This window comes from Arvicola amphibius, chromosome 10 (genome assembly GCF_903992535.2).
Source record: "Arvicola amphibius chromosome 10, mArvAmp1.2, whole genome shotgun sequence".
In the NCBI taxonomy this organism is placed as follows: Eukaryota; Metazoa; Chordata; class Mammalia; order Rodentia; family Cricetidae; genus Arvicola; species Arvicola amphibius.
In genome coordinates this window covers 77,607,126-77,629,832 of record NC_052056.1, presented here as the reverse complement: position 1 = coordinate 77,629,832, position 22,707 = coordinate 77,607,126, and the positions used below count along the sequence as shown (strand labels likewise).

Genomic DNA, 22,707 nt, shown 5'->3' with positions numbered 1-22,707 from the left:
TGTCACTTGAAACCAACCTTGTTTTTTTGTTTGTTGAGACGGGGTTTCTCTCTGTAGACCAGACTGACCCCAGACTTACAAAGATCCACATGCCTCTGGCTCCCAAGTGCTGGGATTAAAGGTGTGTGCCACCACCACCTAACTGCCATGCTTGTCTTTAAGGCTGCCTTTACTACCCAATGTAGTAAGCGAGTGTTTTCATTTCCTGTTTGATAGCCCAGGCCTCGGGCTACTGGCTACTTATCTTACTCAGTGGCCAGGCAGCCCTGCTGAGGCACAGTGGGTCAGTAACACTGACCACATGGCTCGCGGGGCCTATAGGCAGGGCCACAGTGAAACCTGAAGAGGTACTTAAACACCGTACACAGTGTTATACACATCCACTCAGAGGACTGCGCCTCTTGTCTCTGATGAGTGGCCAGTCCTAGGCAGTATGTAGCCACATCCCTGCCCTGTGGCTGATCACCACACAAGTTGTTTAATTTCTGAGCTTTGTGAAGCAAGGGCGGCTTTCTGCCTACTCAAGACCGAGAAGTGAAGCAACTCACTCGCGAATGGGGCACATCTCCTCCCAAGAACAAGAGGGCTAAGAGGCCGCCAGGGGGCAGCAGGGGGCCCACCTGAGGCCTGACTGCGCCTGCGCAGAGCCTGCGGCGCCCCTGGACGGGAAGTAGGCGGGGCCGGCCCAGAGCAGCTCGTGGGGAGCACTGCGGCAAGCTGGCAGGTGAGGCCCTCGGGGTGCTAGGGATGAAGGGCGAGGGTGGAAGACTCGGACTGTGCTAACGGTCAGGTGGGGGCATGGGGTGCATGAGGGTGAAATGAGACTGAGGACGGAATGGAGAGACGAGAAAGCACTAAGGCCAAGACGGGTTTCGGGTGCCCGAACCCGAGAGACATGGGGTTAGCAGTGAGCAAAAGAGCGGGGCAAGCAGCCTGGACCCTGCTGAACAGAGGCAAAGCATGGGGAACTAAGGACACAGAACTGGGAATCCATTGACTCTATGGGGTGTGACTGGAACCGAGGTTCAGGAGGGGGCTGAGCTGTGAGACCAAACAATACCAAGGGGTGACAGCCCTCCGTTTTCTAGGATCTCTCAACCCCCCAACCCCGCCCAAACATAAGGGCCAGGCCCACAGCCTGCCCTCAGCCCTCCCAGAGAGGCCCCCTCTGGGACCACATTTTCATCCGGAATGCCTGGCGCCCCGTGGCGCCCCTGATTGTGTTTAAAGCTGGTGTTTTAGTTAACGCCTGGCTTGGAGGCTGGGACTGAACCCCGTTAGCTAGATTGCTGTAGAGCCTAGGTCATGAGAGCCTGGGGCTCCACCATTACAACTGTGTGGTCTCAGGCTGGCCCCTAAGCAAAGGCACCAAGCTGTAGAATTTCTGCACAGAGACTAACATCTAGGGGAGGCCCAGCGGAAGGTGGTGGTCTCCTCCACCAAGGCCTTCTACTTGGAGGTCCCTTAGTAACTTAGTCTTCACAGTATGCCCTGGAACAAGTTCTGTGAACTGTTCCCACCTGAGGAACTGAGCGCGAGCCCGTCTCTACCTCATGGACTCCATACCCATCTCCCTCCCGTAGTCAAACTTCACTTTTTCTCCGCAACCATCGGGTGGAAGTGGCCAAGTCACTGCGCATCAGAGTCCTGCCTTGGTCATATCTCTGGTTTGTGACCCTAGAGTAGTACTTCCCCCAGCTCTTGTTTTTCTCAGCTGCAGGGTGGCCTGATGACGTGCACAGGTAGACAGGACAAACAATTGTCTTAAAAACCATAAACCTTCCACAACAGATTAATTTTCAGAATTCCTTTGTGATGTTACCCGGAGCCAACCTTATCTTTAAGGCTGTCTTTGCTATCTAGTGTGCTAAGGAAATGCTTTTGTTTCCTATCTGATAGCTCCAGGCTTCAGGCTGTGTATTGTATTCCTTGGCCATTCAGTTTTGCTGAGCACAAAGAGCCAGGGACCCTGACACATGGAACTCTGATCCATTGAAAAAATACCAACCCTTTAAAAAGAAAAATGGCTGCATAGTAAAATGGCTATCCTTGTTGTGGCAAAATGGCCCATTAAAGATAGCTAAAGTAGGGGATGGATGTGGCTGGGGTAGAGAGCATCCTGAGCGTGCACAGGGCACCAGGTTGAATCTCCAGCACTACAGAGAAAAAAATATTCTTAAAGTGTTTTTCTGTGTTCCTTTGAGTTTTTTTAAGACAGGGTCTCATGTAGCTTAGGCCAGCCTCCAGCTCATAATGTTGCTAAGAATGACCTCGAACTTGTCTTCCTGCCTCCATCTCCTGAGTACTAGAATTGCAGGTGTTCACCACCACATCCAGTTTCTAGACGAACCCAGGACCTCAAGGCAAGTAGCCACCAACTGAGCTACACTTCCAAGCACCACCTGCCCTTTGGTTTTTTGGTTGATTGGTTGGTGGTTCTTTTATTTATTTATTTATTTATTCATTTATTTATTTTCCTGGTTTGGTTTGGTTTGGTTTTTCAATACAGGGTTTCTTTGTGTAACCCTGGCTGTCCTGGAACTTAACTCTGGAGACCAGGGTAGCCTCGAATTCACAGAGATACACACACCTCTGCCTCCCAAATGCTGGAATTAAAGGTGTGTGCCACCACTGCCCGGCTGGATGTCTTTTTCGAGACAGGGTTTCCACTCGGCGTAGCCAGGCTGGCACTAAACTGGTAGCGATTCTGCCGTTTCACTGGCATGAACCACCATGTGAAGCAGAAGTGATCATCTTTAACGTATATTTTACACACTATTTATAATAATCATTTTTAAATATAAATAAAATCTTTTCCATGTCTGAAGTAAAAGATTGTTTAAGCTCTAGAAGGATTTACACCAAACTGTACCTAGCAGTCAATCACAAATAGAGAAATGAGTGTGGGTCTAGGGATGTAATTGCCGCTGGACTGTTTACCCAGCACACATGATCGACCCCAGTGCCACGTAAACCAGATGCAGTGCACACCTAGGATCCCAACAGTAGAGAGGTGGAGGCAAGGAGAGCTCAAGTTCAGGGTCTTAGGAGCAGCTGCTAGCTCATAAGTCCCGGAACCAGGAGGAACCAGCCAAGTGTCACATTTGGCCAAACCAGTCAAGACTGTGCAGCCATGGGAGTCAGGAGCTTGGTGTCCCTCCCCACAGGTCCTTGCTTGATGGCTTGCACACACTCATGCACATATCCCTCTCAGCCTGAGCCGTTTGCTACTATGAGGACACCATTGGAGTCAAATGGCCCCACACCGGGCCCAGCACTTCTGTTCTGCCCTACCCCTGTCTTCCCCAGACTCCATTGCCCAGCTGCTGGCTACCAGTCGGCTACCGCTCTCCCCTCCAGTGACCCCAGTGGTGCCATGCCCCTTGCCAGTCCTTCCTGCTGCCGTCTAAGCCTTTCTGTCCACGCTGGGGCTCCCAGAACTTGATTGCTTCATATAGCTTGGAAAGGCATGCAGCAGATTTGGGGGATTGTCAGAAAGAGGGAAAGCAAGAACGAGTAGTAAGTACTCTTATCCTATGACTCAGCTAGACCCCAGAGAAGGAAAACTGTAGCCTAGTTCTTCACCATGGCCCAAACAATGTAGAATGGCCGCCGCAGGCAGAATTTCTCTGGGCATACTGTCTTCCTAGTGGAAGTAAACAGCCAGTACAGTCCCTGAGGGTAAGCCAGCAGATGCAAGCAGAGTTTTACACAAGAACGTGAGCATGGTGTGTGCCTTGCCGCCCAGGCCCCACCCAGCATGCATGGTGCAGATGGCCTTGGGGTTCATAGCGGGTCCTGAGCATGGAGCGCTGGGCACAGGGCAGTGAGAGCAGGCTCATAGCCAGGTCCATTTAAGGCTTTGGTCTAGAGTGCTGCAGTGCAAAGGGGATGAGACTGTGGGGAAGGGCGCCAGATGCAGGAAGCCGTCCAAGGCCAAAGGGTAGAAAGAGGCACCTGCCTTCTGGAACATCTAGCAGATACAGTGGCAGGTAGGGTGATGCTGTGGGTAGGGTTTCACTGGTTGGGGCTTTCTGTGTACTGGGGTGTAAGTGTGCTGTCCTTTCCCTTTGACCCATTTAGCACTGCTGCAGATTTTGGTGCCTCTGGGTCCTGTAGAATTGCACAGAATAATCCAAATGCTTGTCACTTGCTTGGGAACGCCTTTGCAGTGTTCATACTTCTGACCCTGCTTACTAAAAGGCTAGAGCAGTTGGTGAGTGGGGTACAGTATGACACTTGGCCTCGTCCTCTTGGAAATTAATTCCATCTCCTCATCTCCATGTTCTGCAGCTCTGCCTGTGTACAAACTGCCTACTACCTCTGCCCTCCATCTCTCCAACCCCTAGCCCAGGCCCAGTTGGTTCTTCTTTTCTTAACTTTGGGTCAGAATGTGTCTGTTTTGTTCCCATCCGGATCTTTCCTTCTTTGCTATCTTTTTACAAGCTCACTCTTTGTAACCCAGGCTACATTTTATTAACTTGTAAGTAAATGTGAGTGTAGACAGTGAATTTTAACTCTAGCAACATAACCTTCAATAAAAAGTACTGTATTTTTAATACTTTGGGGTATGCCCCATAGGAATTTAAAAAAAAAAAAAAAACACTGGGAAAGGGTAACCCCCCAAGAGGGAGAAAGGAAACAAAAAAAGGACCTGCAGAGTCAAGACAAAGGTTCCTGAACCTATGAGCATGATGGGACTGATTCCATACACACAAAGGAAGGGAAAGTTGAACACGAAGCCTCTTGGGGTCCTCCTTTTCATTCGCCTTTTTCTTCTACTGCATCATCTCCAAGTCCCTTAGTTTGCAAGTGGCAGCAGAGAGCTTGTCATCTCGCATTCCCTTAAGCTGAGTTGTTCTGCTTGATCGTACGTCTGTAGCTAGGCCTGACTTGGATTTTGCTATGTAGACCAGAATGGCCTCCGACTTGAGACAACCCTCTTACCTCTGCCTCCTGAATGCTGGGATTACAGTCATGTGTCACCACCAGCTATAGCTTCTTTTTGTGTCTCTTCTTAAAACAGATTAGCTCTTGATTGCAGCCTCTGAAAGAAGAAAGAGGAGTTGTGTTTTGTTTGCTTATCATTTGTATCAGCTACTTTTCTTGTTGTGGAAGAATAAATACTTCACAGAGGGGATTTCTGGAATGAAGGGTTTACTTTGGTTTTCAGTTTGAAGGAATACAGTCCATGGTGGCAACAGAACCTTGAAGAGGCAGCTGGTTGCATTGTGTCCACAGTGAGGAAACAAGAGATAGATGCTGGGCTCAGCTAGTATACTTCATTTATTTAGTATAGGACCCCAGCCGATAGAATGTTGCCACCCGCAGTTGCAGTTGGCCTCACTTCAGACACTCCCAGACAGACAGGACTTGTCTTTTCAGTAATCTAATCCTGTCAAGTTGACAATATTAACTGTCGAACCACTCCTTTCCTTTTGTACCCTAAATACTATTTTGATTAACTATGATATTGGAACCCCTCTCACATCGACTTCTCTTTTTGGGTTTTGTTTAGTTTTGTGTTATTTGAGACGATCTCCTGTATCTCAGGTTGACCTGTGACTCTGCATGTAACCCAGCATGGTCTTGAAACTCTGATCCTCATGCCCCTACCTTTTCAGTGCAGGATCACAAGTGTCCACCTCCACAACCAGTTTATGTTGTGCTGGGGTTTGAACCCAGAGCCCTGTGCATGCCAAGCAAGCAGTCTACCAACTAAAATGCCTCTCCATCCCCTCTTTGTGTTTTCTACTCTTTGTGCGTGTGTGTGCTAAACACGTTGTTACAGTGAGGACAGTTGCTGCGGCTGCTGTGAGTTGTCCTGGCGTCCTCAGCCCTGTTTCACAGCTCAGCCCTCCCTCCCAGCAGATTAGAGACACCCATCTGTGGCCTTCCTAAGACCAATGGTTCTAGAAGTCTCGCCTATCTTTCCACCCGGCCGATTTGGTAGTTAGAATCTGGAAAGCCTTCAGAGGGAGATGAACTGTGAAGCTGCTCTCCAACTTCTCCTGCCTAGAACTTGGGGTACTCAGATCATAGATCCACTTTATCACCGTAAAGATCACCATTTGTCCCCTCTGATGGTAAACACATTGAACTCGTCCTAATGAAAGTTCCTAAGCCAGAATATTAAGTAGAACTCCAAAAGGTGCCACAAAAGGTGTTAAGTAAGTGGACAGCTACACCAGGCCTGCTGTGTACCTAGCAAAAATCAGTGACTGCAGAGAGGGGACCTGTGTGAGCAGATGCTGGCAGGGAGGCTACCTGCCCAGGTGTGATGGTTGTGGGGCTTTGTCCCAACACCAAGGGGAGCAGGTGGAGGGAGGAACCAAAGCACATCATAGGAGGTCCTAAAAGAAAGGCAGAAGGGCCAGGCGGTGGTGGCGCACGCCTTTAATCCCAGCGCTCGGGAGGCAGAGGCAGGTGGATCTCTGAGTTCGAGGCCAGCCTGGTCTACAAGAGCTAGTTCCAGGACAGGCTCTAGAAACTACAGGGAAACCCTGTCTCGAAAAAACCAAAAAAAAAAAAAAAAAAAAAAAAAAAAGAAAGAAAGGCAGAAGGGTTTGATGTGTGGCCCGGTAATACTGGGCTTGTCATGCATGCATGAGAAAGAAAAATCAAGACATAAACAAGAGACACTCAAGTACTATTTGAGGGTGGATGATTGTAAAGGAAGGTAGGAATCCATTTGCCATCCAGTATCTAAAGGGGTGACAGACTGAAGGACCAGCCTGCAAGGCTTGGACATTAAGTATAGAAAGGCTGGTTGACCATACCGGAGGTGACTCTGAGCCAAATGAGAACTAAAATATACCCCAGGGAAGAGGGCAGGGTACAGCTATTGACGTGCAAGAGTCTTGGGTATTGGGTATTTTGTGAACCTCAAATCGGAAAGGGCTGGTGTGGGTAGTGACAGTCTGAAGCTCAGGCAGGCATTCCTCCAAGTCCTATCCTTATCCTGAGACCTTGGTCAAGGGACAATCTTCTCCAAATCTTGTTGAAATGGGGATTTAACCTGGCTTTGCAGAGCTTAGGGCCCCACCCAGGACCTGGCAGCTACAGAGCCCTCAGTGTCCATAAAGATGTGGGAAGAGGCTGGAACCCATGTCCCCAGCTTCAGGAGCCTGAGGTGTTCTAGACCCTTGGCTGACACTTCCTATTAGAGAGCAATGAAGAGACCTGACCATGTCCCAAAGGCCACTTATCCCTGACTAGCCTCTGTTTCTCCCATCAGGCAGCCCCAGAAGTACCTGGGGAGCCCTTTCTCTTAGTTCGTTCTAGCTCCCAATAACAATGCGCTGACAGCACCTGTATGTTGGCTCTTTTGTTTCCCACCATCTTTACAGCCTGGCATGTCCCTTGCTGCCAGCTGGTCAATTATTACCATGCTGGCATCACTTCTTCCCTGGGCCCTCCTGGCTACTGGCATTCTGAGGTCTGGTTAAATGTTGATGACCTGGTCCCAGTGTCCCTCTCCTGCTTGCCTCCACTCTTGCCTGCCACTCTGCAGGGAACATGCATTCCCCCATCACTTCTTTGAGATGTCTTCATGCCCTGCTTCTGATACCATCTCCTGAGGCTGTACTCTGTGCATGTGTGTTTCTGCACTTGAACTCATGTCAGATACTAAAAGCTGTGTTCCCTGAACTATGAGGCCCAGGGCTTGTTGAGGTACCTGCCTCACCTTGCTTCCTGGTGGAAGATACAAAGCGGGGTACCTGTACTCCTCATCATGCAGAAACTGTCACCCTGATATTCTGACATCTCTCCCCAGAGTGAAGACCTGACTGGGGACCATCTCACCCCAGCCTAGCTGCAAGCCCCCCGGGATGCACTGGGCATGGCCTCTGGAGCCCCACAGAACAGCAGCCAGATGGCCTGTGACAGCGAGATCCCAGGCTTCCTGGACACCTTCCTCCAAGACTTCCCAGTCCCACCGAGCCCGGAGAGCCCTTTGCCATGGAAGGTCCCAGGGACAGTACTGAGCCAGGAAGAGGTGGAGGCTGAGCTAGCTGAGCTAGCAATGGCCTTCCTGGGCAGCAGGTAAGCCTGGGCTACTGCAAAAGGGAGAAGCCTGGTAGGAAGGAGCAGGGTGCGGCATTGTATGTCGGTGCTGACCTGGAGCTAAGTCATGAGAGTGGCATGGCCGCCCCTTATCTATAGCGGCACATTCTGGTACAGCCGAAAAGTGCAATGATGGGCCCTGTTACTCGGTGTCTTTTTCTCTCTGTGGCAAGCACTCAGAAGCACAGACCATGCCACTTCTTTGTCTTTCAGTTTTGCAGACAGAAGACTCATTCAGCATAGATCTTAGCAATCTCAGCATGTTTGGGGAAGGGGCATTTTGGGATTTCTTTTGTTTCCTTTCCTTATTAGGTCAAGAACTTCCACCATCTTATTTAAAGGAAATGCTTTGTTGTTTCTTGTCACTGTACCACTACTCCGTGCTTTGCAGCTGTTGCTAGGTAAAATGAGGGCCTTTTGAAGGCTGTGGTTCTAAGACAGCTGCTGAATGGCTAGTGGAGAGGTACGCTGGACAGACGTGGTTACTCTTCCCGGAAGACAAGCACCTGGCAAAGTACCGTGCTGCTCAGAATAGTACACCTGCTGCTCAGAATAGTACACCTGCTTAAAGGTATTTATTTCTTACTGCTGCAGGTGGATTTGTTTTCTTTTACTAATTTTATTTTATGTACAAGCATTTTGTCTGTACGTCCAGATATGCACCACACGCCTGCCTGCAGATGGTTGTGAGCCACCATGTAAGTGCTGGGAACAGAACCCAGGTCTTTTGGAAGGACCGCAAATGCTCTTAACCACTGAGCCATCTCTCCAGACCATGCCTTTTTTCCACTTAATGTTTTCAACTCATTGCTAAAAGTAACTGGAGAAACAGAAAGTACGATTTTGAGCTAAGGACACACCTGTGTAGATGTCTGCGGCCGCAGTCACAAAGTAGTGCTCTCGAGGCAGTGGAAACAGAAGCTTGTCCTTTGACAGGTATGAGGGCCAAACCCAAAATCAAGCGCAAACAAGGCCTTGCTTTCTTGGAGACCCTGGGGGAGATTGTCTAGTATTCTCCTCATGGTGACTGCTTGTGCTCTTTGGCTTGTAGTAAACGCCTTTATTATCTAGTGGCATCCTCCGTGCCCATGTGCCCTCACCGTTTTAATCGTCACTTTGTGTGGGTATGAGCAGTGTATGTTGGCAAGCAGAGGACGGTCTTGGGTATCAGTGCAACAGTCCACCTTCTGTTTGAAGCGGTCTCTCATTGGCCTGAACTTCGCCATGTGGGCTGGGCTGTCTGGCCCTCAAATTTCTAGAGATGCCCATGTCTCTCTGCCTCCCATCTCACTGTCACTGTGATTGCAGGTGTGCAGCCTTACACTCAGATGTTCACCTGGCTTGAGGAATCTAAGCGCAGGTCTTCACGGTCGTTTTACCGACTGAGCTATCTCCCCAGGGTCCTCTCCTTTGAGACCTCCCTCCTTGGAGGACACCAGTCACGTTAGATATTGGATTAGAGGCTGCCCTTCCCCCAGAATGGCCCCACTTTACAGTAATTGCATTTATAAAAGGTGTAATTCTAGATCAGGTCACATTCTGGGTCCCTAGGTCTTCATGCCTTTGTTGAGGGGGACACAACTGAACCATTTTCGGTGCTCAGAGCTAAGTCCTGTTTCTGCCCGTTTTTAAGGCAGAGGTAAGTGGGCCACAAGACTGGCTTCATGGTCTGGGCAAGGCCGGGCCACATACGGCTTTTCAAGCCTGGACAATCCAAGAGGCAGCTGGCGCTGTCCCATCTCCCAGATGAAAGGTGTGCAGGCACAGCGAAGTGTGTGGTCCAGCCACTCTGCAGACTGGAAGACGAGAAGTGGTTTTGTGAGGGACTGCAAGTCTGTCCCTTGGGCTGGCCCTTGTGGCCCTTCCCCGTCAGTTATCCACTCGAGAAGGATTTATGTCATGAAAGACAATAAAGGACAGATGCCCTCTCTGATCTCTGCCCCTCTGCTCAGGTGGGTGCAGGTTCTTGCGGTCAGGCTACTGTCAGTCAAGGGGTAGCTCATGGGGGCGAGAGGACTTGCAGGCCATACAGCATCCATACACACCTGGCCGTTCATTCACCAGGGGAATGAGCCCATGACTCTTACTGTCAGCATTGCTCATGACTCTTCTGTAGATCTCCCAAAGCTAGAACAATGTCCAGCCTCGGCATATTGTCACCTCAGTGTCCCCTGGGGATGTACTTTCCTTGCCTCCTTGCTGCCCATCAGCTCCATCTCTACTCACCCAGCAACAGTTGCTAGGACCCTAGCACAGTAGACAACGCGCAGTCAGCTTCAGAGCCATGTCCACCATGGACCCCACAGACCCAGGAGTATTGCTCTGTGATTGCGTTATATGCATGTGGTGTAGCTGCTTAATTTGGGGAAAGTATTTTGGAGACGGATGATATAAATTAACTCATCCCCAGTGTGAGAAAGAACTGGCCATTTCATGGTCAAAAGCCTTGAGTACAGGAAGTGAGGGAGGGGGACAGAGAAGCACAGCCACACTTGGGAGCTGCAGGGGTGAAGCAGTTAGGAGAGAGCAGCCACTGGATCTTCTACATAGACACAAAGGGCCTTGCTACCTGCAGGGCTCAGGAGTGTCCAGAAAGACTGGAATGGACGGGGGAAAGCTGCTGGGATGGCAAGGACACGCGGCCTGGGCTAGGGATCAGTTCCTAAACCCCAGGGGATGACAGGGCCTCTAAGCTGTGCATAGGTTCCCAGCGTAGGTGGTGCTGAGGAAAGACTTTCCTGGGGAGACCTGGATGGGAAGGGCTGGTGTTGCTTTACAGCAGTGAGATGGGAAGGGGAGGAGTGTAAAGGCTTTGATGGCTGCTCGCATCAGCAGATAACCCAGGGATGGCCATAGCTGGACCTATGTTTACTCCTGGTGAGGGACGAGGGAGGAACACAGAGCCCCAGGTCAAAACTTGTTTGAGGTACACACAAGTGGTCAATGATAGGCAAAAGCCCTGCGTTAGAAGCTGGATGGGTCAAAAGACGGGGGGGGGGGGGGGGCAATGCCATGGCAACAGTGTCTTCCAGGCACAACGGGACTGATGTACAGTAATCACAGGGCGTGCACAGGTTCAAGCCAGATGGGGTCCCAGTGCTGAGGGGGGAAGTGGACATGGGCTTCCAGCCCTAACAGGAAGCTATCTCCAATTGACAACCACTTGCCCAGGAAAAATTAGTTTTCTCCAATGGAGTCTCACTGGGTTACAAACCAGACTTATACGCAGGCCCATGCCCAGCTATAGACAGCCAACACAATGGTATTTTTGTAGATTTTTTTGTTTCTTTGTTTGGGCTTTTTTTTAAAATCTTACTGGCCTTTGCTTATATAACATGGTTTCTGATTTTGTATTTTTTTAATGGTGTGTGTGTGTGTGTGTGTGTGTGTGTGTGTGTTTCTCATGCCTTTTCTTTGGGTGTTGTTATTTTGTTTGCCTGTTCGTTTTCTAAAGAGAAAAGATCATGGAATTAGATGGAGGGGAGGAGATTAGGAAGGAATAACTATGATTAAAATACTGTATTAAAAAGTTATTTTCAATTTAAAAAAAAAATGAAGATGGATGGGGTGGCACAAAACCCCAAGAACCTGCTTAGGCCCTGTGGTATACCATAAGTATACCATTAAAATTTAGTACAGGGCTGGAGAGATGGCTCAGAGGTTAAGAGCACTGGCTGTTCTTCCGGAGGTCCTGAGTTCAATTCCCAGCAACCACATGGTGGCTCACAACCATCTGTACTGAGATCTGGCGCCCTCCTCTGGTGTGCGGGCATATATCGAGGCAGAATGTTTTATGCATAATAAATAAATCTTTAAAAAAAATTAAAAAAATAAATAAATAAAATAAAATTTAGTACAGTCCAGGTGTAGTGGTGCACACCTTTAATCCCAGCACTCGGGAGGCAGAGGCAGGTGGGTCTCTGTTCGATGCCAGCCTGGTCTACAGAGCGAGTTCCAGGACAATCAAGGCTACACAGAGAAACCCTGTCTCAAAAAAGAAAATAGCAAACAAACAAACAAAAATTTAGTAGAGAACTAAAGGTCTGTCTTCCAGCCCTCCACATGGATTTGTTTGTTCATTTCCAGCATTTTCTCTTATGTGTGGGCATGGGCACGCGTCACCATTACCTGTGATGTGAGCCTCCTCCATCGGCTGCCTCGCACGCAGCAGTTCACATTTACCCGTGTGTGCACACATCGCTCCTCTGTGCCTCACAGACCCTCTTGCCTTGTTCATGTCCCCACAGCCAAGTTAGCTTTGTGGGTGTAAAGGTCTTCTAATACGTTGATCCATTGGCTCTTTTTTCGGCTTTTAAGGGATATTCCTCTGAGACCATCCGGAAGTCATATATCTGACTTCTGGGCTTTGCACATTCTTTTTCCTTTCTTTTCCATTTATTCTGATCTCACTATCACATCTTTAGGTCCCTGGGCAATATAAAACTTACACTGTAATTACCTAGACATCATTTTCACCCCCTGTAGGCTCCTGGTAACCCTTGAGGTGCCCGTGTCCTAGGCACAGCCTCCTCGAGCTGAGTTGACGCGCTCCACTCCCAGACTCAGAGCTGACATCTGTGGTGTGATGACAGGGCTGAGGGCCTCCAGAGCACATCCCTGGGTGGGTCCCTGGAATAAGGTAGAGGCCTTGTCCAGGAAGGAAGTGCTTATGGCTAGAGGCCAGGCATTGTCTGTGTCTCCATGGCTGGAAGCCGCCTCCCTGCCCCCATCAAATGCAGCAGGCAGCGGGCAGGAAGCGTCAGCATGACCTCACCAGATGAGTGGGTACCCCTTCCCTGCCTCTGAAGGAAAGCCCAGCGCCTGGCAGGAAATGCCTCACACGGGGAGCTTATTCTCACGTATTGGCTTCACCCAGATGTACTCTTCCTTATTTGGGAGCAGGGAATATGGCAAGAGTGGGGTGGAGACGTGACCCAGGGTCTCAGAAAGCTAGGCAAGTGCTTTACCGCTGAACTGCGCCCCGTCTCTGCTGGTTGTCTTTCAAAGGCACTTCAGAGGCTGCTCCCTGAGTCTCTCTGTCTCTCTCTGTCTCTCTGTCTCTCTCTGTCTCTCTCTCTCTCTCTCTCTCTCTCTCTCTCTCTCTCTCTCAAAAAAAAAAAAAAAAATTCAGCTCATTGTACAGTCCCAAAGGCCGTCGGTAGTAGAGCCTGGCAGTACTGTCCCGTAATCTCAGCTATTCAAGAGGTCGATGCAGGAGGATTGACGGCTCAGGCCTGCCTAGAATACAGGGTATAATCCAAGGGTCTGGGTGAGACCTTGGCTCAAAAAGTAAAAAGAAAACCATGACAGACTTTTACCTAGCCTGCAGGAGTCTCTAGGTTCAGTCCCCAGTTCTCTAAATCTAAAGACCATCAGTAGATGGCCAGTCGCCTTAGGATATGACTCATCAGCCAGGCTCTCAGAAGGTCATTGTTCTCATCAAAGTGGAATGTCAGCCTGCCATGATGGTAACCCTGGCTCTCTACCTGAAGAGGCGGAGGTAGGAGAATTAGGAGTTCAAGGTCAGCCTTGGCTACATAGCAAGCTTGAGGCCAACCTGGACTACGTGAGATACTGTGTTTAAACAACAACAACAAAGGCAGTAAAGCGGCTAAGGAGATGGATGCTTCAGTGGGTCAGAGTGTTGTGCAAGCATGAGAACCACATTCAGATCCCCAGTAACCACGTGAAAGCTGGAAGTGTCTGCATGTACCTGTAATCCCAGGATTAGGGGAGAGACGAGCAGATCCCAGGAGCTCAGTGGCTGTTAGGGTCAGTGAGAGACCCTGTCTCAAGGGACTCATAGGGAGTGATAGAGCCAGACATCTGCTGTCCTCCTCTGGCCTCTGCAGGAACATGTGAGTGCACACGCATATTCACACACACATACATACACACATAAAATCCAGGCATAGTGTTCACAACTATAATCCCAGCTGAAACAAGGAATCCCAGTTTGAAGCCAGTGTGGGCTATAAGCCAGTCTGAGCTACAAAGTAAAACCCTACCTCAATTTTTTTTTAATTTAAAGAAGTTTTAAAAACCAGACTGTCAGGCATGAAGACTCAGCCAGATGCCCTTTGGAATAGGCACACTGTGCTAGAGCACATAGCCTAGCTTCAGGGATTCCCCCTCCAGACATGGAAGCAAGTTCTGAGATTGAGGTGCATTCTAGAAGCTTTTGATGCCCCAGGAAGTGTGACCCCTCTGCCAGAGACTCAGGGCCTCTGTTTTAAACAGGATCCCCAAAGCCCTGGGGAGAGCAGAACAGCCATGGAGAGAGATACGTGATCTCAGCCCACTGTCCACTGCTCCGGCTACAACAGACTTGTCTGTCTCCCAGGCGCTTCTTGTCTTTGATCCTTTGTCCCATTTGCGCTGATGCCTGCCCAAGGCCCCAACAGGAAACTGACATTTCCTCTCTCCCGACTGCTATCAGCACGAGGTGACATTCCTTCCCACCCTCCTGTGCTCTTCATCCTTCTGTGACTCCAGACGGTCTACATTCCTCCAGACCTTTCTTCCGTGGTCCCGAGGAGGACCCTTATTTTACCATTCCTCACTCCACCAACTCTTCTGGAGCTGGGCCTCCCCGCCTTCATTCCTCCTGGGCTCTATCTCCTGCCGAACCACGTTCCCACAGCTCCCCAGGTCTCCTGAACTCTGCAGGACCTGTGAAAACAGAACCTGACTCCCTGTCCCAGCTGGGCTTATTGATGGGGCTCCCCTTCCCTCAGCCTGACTGCTCACATCAGATACTTCGATTCTCTGCTCTTTCCTCTGACCCACTCTTAATCAGCTCCCAGTACTGTTCTGTTGTCTCTACACAGAGGCTCCCTGCCCAGCCCTGACCTTGGCCTCTCTAGACTGTTGTCACCAGCAGTCATTCAGCCCATCCTCTAGAGGCCCAGAGATCTCAGCACTCTGTCTGACACTATCCTGTCTCTCCTCAAAACAGACCAGAGTTCTCTGTGGCCACAGCCTGACCCACCCCCAGCTCCCTTCTCCACACCCCAGCAGCTCAGAGAGGCTTCTCCTGGGCCGCATGGGTCATCACCTGGGACCCCTCCTCCCAGGAACAGGTCCCTGGGGCTATCAGCCCAGAGCGTGCAGACTAGACAGCATAGCTGTCATCATGATGTCATCGTCGGCTCACAGGACGGAGGCCAAAAGGAGGTGAAAGTGTCAGTTCGACTGAGCCCTCCTGTGGTCTGCAGATAATCATGGGCGTTCCTTGGTGTGTGGGTTCACCTACATCCCTGTCCTCTAGCTACAGGATTTTCTCCTCATGGGTGCATCTGTGTCAGTGTTCGCCCTTTTCACAAAGAAGCCAGTCTCACGCTCTACCATAATCTCATCTTTGCTAGTGCTGTCCTCACTGAACCTACTTATAAGAATGATCCCATCTGAGGCGATAGATGGTCAGCCTTCAGCATATGAATTGGGGAATACAGTTTAACTCATAGCATGTCCGGGTCCCAAGGATCAACATCTTGAGAATCAGGGCAGATTCCTGGCCACTGAGGTTGGCATGCCTCAAGGATACCTTTCCAGCAGGTCCTATCAGATAGTGTACCTCTGGTGTTGTGTAAACATCCATTCCAGGTCTTTGGACACAGAAACCCCTGGGTGGGGGGGAGGTATGAGCCATCTCTCCATCTCCAAGGTGGGGGGTGTGCTAGGCCTAGACTTCAGCTGGGAGCTGCTCCAGTCTTCCTCTTATGTCTTCTCCCTAGGAACGCTCCCCCACCATTTGCTGCAGCTGTGACCCACAAGGCAATTTCCCAGCTACTACAGATAGACCTTTCTGAATTCAAGAAGTTGCCTGAGCAAGAGGAGGAGGAGGAGGAAGAAGAAGAAGAGAGAGTCCTTGTGACCTGTGAGTCCTCTCATATGGCTCTGAGATTGCTTAGCAAGTGACAGACTCAGGTTGACACTAAAGGTCAGTGCCCAGGGTGCTATCAAGACAGCAAGGACAAAGTACAAAGAAGACATGACATGTCAGTAGAAAACCTGCAGTGGGGACTGACCAGCACCCAGGGCAGAATCAGCCAGAGAGACTGATCTGGCTGGTACCAAGCACCACCTTTGTCTTTTCTTGGTTATGCCTCAAAGCCCCTAGAAATGGCTGACACTTGTGCTTTTTACACATGAACCCAAGGTGTTGGCTCACAGCCACACAGCTAGCCTCACCTCTACCTGCTGCTTCCCCTCAGCTGACAAGAGGCCCTCAGCAGCAAGACATTTCTACCCATGGAGGGGAGCAGCTGGTGTCTAGGTTCCCTGCCTTGACTTCCCTGCCTTGACTTTCCTTGGTTGGAACCATTAGATGGCAACACTCAGTGATCCCATAATCATCAGGTGGCAAAGGTAGAGGCTTGTGTATCTGCTGCTGCTGCTGCTGGAGCCACAGCCATCAGTGGGTGGGCCCTACAATGGTACACCACAACCAGAGGGGCCCAGGGACCCCAAGGCTGGTACACCACAGCCAGAGGGGCCCAGGGACCTCCAGGCCACAACCAGAGGGGCCCAGGGACTGGGAGTGAGTGCCCAGAGGCTTCCAGGCCTCTTGGCAGAGAATTTGCTTCTAAGAGTACAGGGCTCTTCCTCTGTGTGTCTCTCTTTCCTAGTCTTGTAGCAGGACAGTGGTTGTTGTGAGACCACAAGTGCCAGGAAGGAAATGGCTGCTGCCGGAATGCCCCACACAGGCTACCGGGCCACACTTTCCAGACAGTAGGAAGCAGCTTCTCTTTCCTTGCTGCCTTCTTTGAGGTCAGCCTTTAGAAGGGAAAACAACCCAATAGAAGGAAAAGAAAACCAGTTGCAGCCTCTAGCACTGTGCCTACCAGCCACCCTCCCCATCTCTATTTCCGTTCCCTTCCACAACTCCCTGCCAGCCTCTCATTCCAGCATGGCCTTGCCCCTCTGCTTGGGAGAGACATTCACAATGACAGCAGCCATTGTTCTCTGTAAAGCTAACAGGCTTCCAGCCTGGTGGCATTGGCCACCAGGCCCCACAAAACAAACACCCCCTCCTTACCCCTCCAGACGGGAGACAGCATCACCTGCTGGTAGGAAAGAAAATTGCAGCTGAGAAACCAGGCCTTCCACCAGGGCATATGGAGAAGGGTGGAGCCTGCCACACCCTCCCTGTCAGTCCCAGAGCCTCCACGCAGGCCTTGGCTTGTGGCATTGAGCACTTGAGGCAAGTCTGTAGTCTCCAAGTTGTTCTTGCCCAGCTGTATCAGCACATTGTGTGAGGCTTACTGCCACAGGCAGACTTGTGACTACAGCATCTCTGTGCCCACCTGCCAGCAGCTTCCCTGTGATTGTTGTGAAGACAGACCTCCCAGGTAGTCGCTGAGGCTCAGAGCTATAGCCCTTGGCCAGAAGTCAGGCTGGGGCTCCAAGAGCCTGAGGCTGGGCATTACTGCAGGCCTTGTTTTTTAATTGCCCTTTATTTGCTTGAGCAAAATTCAAGTCCAAACCTATTGCTGGAAATAGCAGTATAACCCAAGACTAAAAAGGAGGCAGCCCAGGCCTAGAGGCCCTGGCATGCCCAAAGCTTCCTAAATACCAGGAGCAGGGAGACCACAACAGCACTCGAGGCAGTTTTAGGAGTCCAGCTTTCTACAGAAGAGAGGATGAAAGACCTCGGGAGTGATGTGGTTGGAAACTGGCTGGATAAGTGCATCGGGAGTTTGCACTGGGTCACATTCAGAGCTGTGGTCCCCAGGCTGGGCCTAATAAAGTCAGTTCTCCAGCTCCTTGGTCTGCCACACCCACGGCTGTTGCTAAATGCTTGAGTGGTACACTGTCTTGGACATGATACTGCAGCAGACTAGATTTCCTAACCCCACCTTGATGGAGGATTCTGGTTGGCTTTATCCTTCTCCCTGCTCATCGCTTTTCTTCTGTGGCTCCCTCTGGCTTGCTTCCACTCCTTCCCTTTACTTCCATAGCTATACTTCCGACTAAGAACACTTCTCCCAATTCTCCTTGTCCCTCTGGCATGGGCTTTGATGTTTGAACTCTGTGGTTTTCTGTTACCTGACCTTTAGCTGCCCTCTTAGACGGTGGCTCTGCCACACACATCCAGACTGGCAAGAGGGCTTTATGCGTTGAGATGAAGTGAGGCCTGAGAGCTCAGCCCCGAGAGTCCCCTTTGACCTTGATCTGCATTGGTCTCATCTTAGAAGCTAGACTTGTGGGACTTTCTTCTTTTAAAGTCTGAATTCAGCTCTGTAGCAGCAGCCCACCAAGTCTGACACTCAGGAGTGGCTTGAGCCTCACTGGCTGAAGAAGCATCAGAGTTCAAGGCCACATGGGGGCAAGCACTTGTAATGGGGAGTTAGAAAAGTATTAAAACATCATATATATGGGATTGGGAAGCCTACAAATATAGCTCCAGGGGTCCTACTACCTATGTCTTGATTATACAGAGATCATTTCTGCCTTTTTTTTTTTCTGGAACTAAATGACTTTTTTCATATACTTGCGAATAACTATATATGTAATTTTCTATCATTTTCTCAATTTAAAATCATATCATAAACAGTTTCACATTCTTGTAAACGTTATGTCTATTTCTATGCTGCTGTGTAGTTTCTTTGTGGTGCTGGAGATCTAGCTCAAGCCTCGGATGTGCTAAGCAGAGACTGCCATCAGGCTGTATCCCTAGCCCTAACTGGGTTTTTGCTTGCTTGCTTGCTTGCTTGCTTTGGGTTTGAGAGGTGGGGGAGGTTGTTCTGTTCTGTTCCATTCTGTTCCATCCTTTATTTTGAAAATAATCATAGGTACACATGCAGTTAATTATGGGAGTAATGCAGAGATGTCCATCCCAACTGTACATGACCCAGTTTCCTCCCAGGAACATCATACAAAGCTGTAATAGTGTGTCACATACAGGATCTGAACATGGCCATACAAAAGACAGTTTCCTGTCCCAAGGATCCTTCTACGGGCCACACTAACACTCCTCCCCTGCTAAACCCAGTCCCTAACTCCTAGTAGTGACTGGTTTTCTCCATTTAATGATGTCATTTCAAAAAAAGCTTAACATTTGGAGAGTAGCATCTTCCATTTGGTGTGATTCCCCAGGGACTGAGCTAGCTGGGCTGCTTATCGTCCTTCACTGGTTCTGCTGCTGAACCCTCTCCCAGGGTCTGGCTGTCAAGGCATTTGTAGGTTGGAGGAAATCTGGACAGATTACAGAATTAGTCTAGTACAGATGAAGCTAGTATGATTCATGCACTGTTTTCGTGAGAACAGCCCTCATTTTTCTGGGACTCATGCCCAAGAGGAAAGTTATTGGCCTAGAAGGTAGTTGTGTGTTGAGTTGTGGGAATCTTAATTTTTTCATTGGAACAGGCAGAATTCACTTACGCCTCTGTCCTTGGACCTAAAGTATTCCTAATTATTGGGCAGACTTCTTTTCCCCACCTAACACAGGCTTTCTTGCATAGTTTATAGGTTAGTATGCTGAGCATGCCCTGGTTGGTGAGGTGGGGCCCATATAGGCTGTTGAAAGGAGCTATTTAAAACCTGGGAATGTGTCAGGAAAGGATACGGGAGAGTAGTTAAGTCTCAATTGCATGTTTTTACTTTTTGGTTAACAATTTCTCCATTATGCCCGTCAGTGCTAGATGCCAAAGGCCTGGCCCGAAGCCTCTTTAACTGTCTTTGGGAAGTATGTAGCCAGTGGCAGAAGCAGGTGCCATTGTCTGCCCAGGCTCCTCAGCGGCAGTGGCTGGTCTCTATCCATGCCATCCGGAACACACGGCGCAAGATGGAGGATCGGCATGTGTCCCTTCCTACTTTCAACCACCTCTTCGGCTTGTCTGTGAGTGCTGACCTGCAGAGTCCGGGAACGGGCACTGTGTCACGGGGGTACCGGGCTGAGAGAGCCGCCAGCCAAAGTCATGCCCGGGGAGATTATGAGGAGCTGCTGTTTTGGGGCTCAGTCCGTGCCACCCCGTGGAGCCTGGGAAGCTCGTTCACAGCACCAGGCTTCCAGGCACATTGCTTTCCACAACCAAAGACTAAAAACAAAGCCAACAGTTGGCCTGTATTTGTATGTCAAGAGCCAGGTGCTAGGTTCAGACTTGAATTGCTGTGTCTCCAACCACAGATGCTTCCTGATGCCTCTCACCTTGAGCAGCATGTCTGCGGTAGCCGGGAAGAGCTGGTGAGACTGAGGCCGAGGCTGACCTTTCCCAAGCCTCCTTGTTTATAGGACTTGAGCAGTGTGACTTGGCTGATGGACAGGGCCCTGCCAGTTCTTCCGGACCCTACCTGTCTTGAGTGTTTTATTGCCTGAGGCTGGGTCATCTATAAAAAATGTATTTCTTACTGCTCTGGAAAATGAGAGGCTTTATGTCAAGGGACTGCATCTGAAGAGGGCCTTCAGTCTGATGGGGAACTCCTCAGAACACCAAAGCAGTGCAGGCCCTCCCATAGCAAGGTAGAACAAGTTTCCCAAGGAGAAAAACTACTCCTTGATAGTCCATTCATCCCTAAATGAATTGATCCCAGCTGCCTCCCAAAGATCTCCCTTACATCCTGCGGGAATTGGGTTTCCATGTAAGAATTGTATGGACAAACTGCAGCCATAGCTCTACCCTGGTTGCTGCCTGGCAACTAGAACAGCCCTCCCCAGATGAGAGCAGGTGGCCAGGGGTCTGACTCCCGCTCTACTCCCACAGGACTCTGTGGACCGTGCCTACTTCGCTGTGTTTGATGGCCATGGAGGAGTGGATGCTGCGAGGTATGCCTCTGTCCACGTGCACACCAATGCGTCCCACCTGCCGGAGCTGCTCACAGACCCAGCAGCGGCCCTCAAGGAAGCCTTCCAGCGCACTGATGAGATGTTTCTCTGGAAAGCCAAGCGAGAGGTGAGAACTGGCAGCTGGGACTAACGTGCTGTTTGGGGAACTGCAGCTGTTAGCATCAGAGAGTTCTGGTCTCCATAGAGGAAGAAAAATGAAAGTGGTTGCTGGTTCAGGAAAGAAGGGTCTCACCAAGCACTGCTGGCAAGCAAGCTATTTCATTCCTTCAGGCGCGGGGCTCAGTTCTCATTTAAATGGAAGCAACACAGAGCTTGTCTCCTGTACTAGTCTTGTTCTTCGTCACCATAACAAAGTAATTGAGGTCGGATCACTTTATAAAGATGGGTTTCTTTTGACTCAGTTCAAGACGTGCAAGGCAAGTGACCTTGATAATGGCCTTGCAGCTAGTACATCATGGTAGCTCAGAACAAGAAATAGGGGGAGAGAGAGAGAGATGTGTGTGTGTGTGTGTGTACATACAAATATGCATGTGCACATATGTGGGTGTATATGTATCTTCTGGTCTCTATCTGTCTCCCAAAGCCACCAGGACCTAACTGTGAGGAGCTCTACCCTCTACTCTATCCATTCATGGCCTTATCCAGTCCCAGTCCCCTCCCAGTGCTCACACCAGCAAAGTCATCTTTCCAGTACTACAGCAGATACTTTTACTCTCTTAATATCTCATGATGGAAATTAAGTTAGAGTACATAAAGCCTTGGGGCTTACAAACCACAGTATTCCTGGGCCACCATGCTGGAGCTATATGACACAGACATGGTCCGCCAACCCAGTAAAGGGCCGCCTGACTTAGATGCAGACTGGTTCCTGCAGCTAAGGATGGTAGAATGGCAGACAAGTACTTAAAAGAATCAACCACTTACAGCTTCCGTGAGCAGGAGTCACAGGGCAGAGAGGCAAGCCTGGTTTCCCAGGCATCTAAATCCCAGCAATCTCAGTTATAAGCCATGCTAGTCTGAGCTGTAAGAACAGCCCCCAACTTGTGTCAGAACTTGGGCCCTGTAGGTGAAGGAGGTGGCTTTGGGGACATGGCTCCAGACTATCTGGTGTGCCTGTGAAAGGTAATACTAACAGAGCAGGGTTTGTGTCACTAAAAGTTCGACAGCCATGGGAGTGGTGGTCTCGTCAGGATCAGTAAGGCCCCAGATGTCAATTCATTAAAACATATATATATATCATGATTAACAAACTGTCCCAGTGCCCCTTGTTCAACCAGGTCTCAACAGGCCACTAATAGCCACTGGAACTTCTCTTCTTGGAGTGTAGGGATAAGGCCCTTGTTGATGAAAACAGACAATGGGCCTCTCCTCTATGCCCTAAAGCAGACCTCACTGGGCCCTCCCAGCAGCAGTGAGGGCAGGGTCTAATACTGCAGCCATTTTAGACACTGAGGTACCAATGCTTAGACACTTACGAAACCAACCCCCGAAATGGGCCTGCGGGGCCTGTGCTCAAGCCAGCACAGAATCCTGCAACACAGGCAAAGACTGGATGGCCCGGCTGATAATGAGCAAGGAAGCCGTATTTTCCAGAATCTGGAAGACCCAGGACCACCCTGGAATAACAGAACCCTGGAGAGAGAGTCTCTTTCATCATATGCTGACCGAAAGGCTTTAGTGAAAATACAACTGAACTGCGTTCCTCTTCTCAGCATCCACAACTCTAGGGGGGCCTCATGGCCCCCATCACATCCAGCAGGTGAAGCAGGCCACGGAGATTAGGGTTACCCCTCCGAATAGAGAAAGAAGTTTCTTAAGCAGGTGTTTCCTTCCCTAGCTTCCTCCTCGCTCTG

General features: G+C 50.0%; 1 protein-coding gene across 1 annotated transcript in view; it reads left to right on the top strand.

The window, feature by feature from the left end:
- Positions 1-665: 665 nt before the first annotated feature.
- Ppm1f (protein phosphatase, Mg2+/Mn2+ dependent 1F) overlaps positions 666-22,707 on the top strand; it is a 31,850-nt gene continuing 9,808 nt past the window's right edge. Inside the window, exons 1-5 of the mRNA XM_038346547.1 lie at positions 666-724; positions 7,778-8,046; positions 15,804-15,946; positions 19,707-19,909; positions 20,772-20,960. Coding sequence (XP_038202475.1) covers positions 7,844-8,046; positions 15,804-15,946; positions 19,707-19,909; positions 20,772-20,960 — 738 coding nt within the window. The 5' untranslated portion in view covers positions 666-724; positions 7,778-7,843. The remainder of the gene's footprint in view (positions 725-7,777; positions 8,047-15,803; positions 15,947-19,706; positions 19,910-20,771; positions 20,961-22,707) is intronic.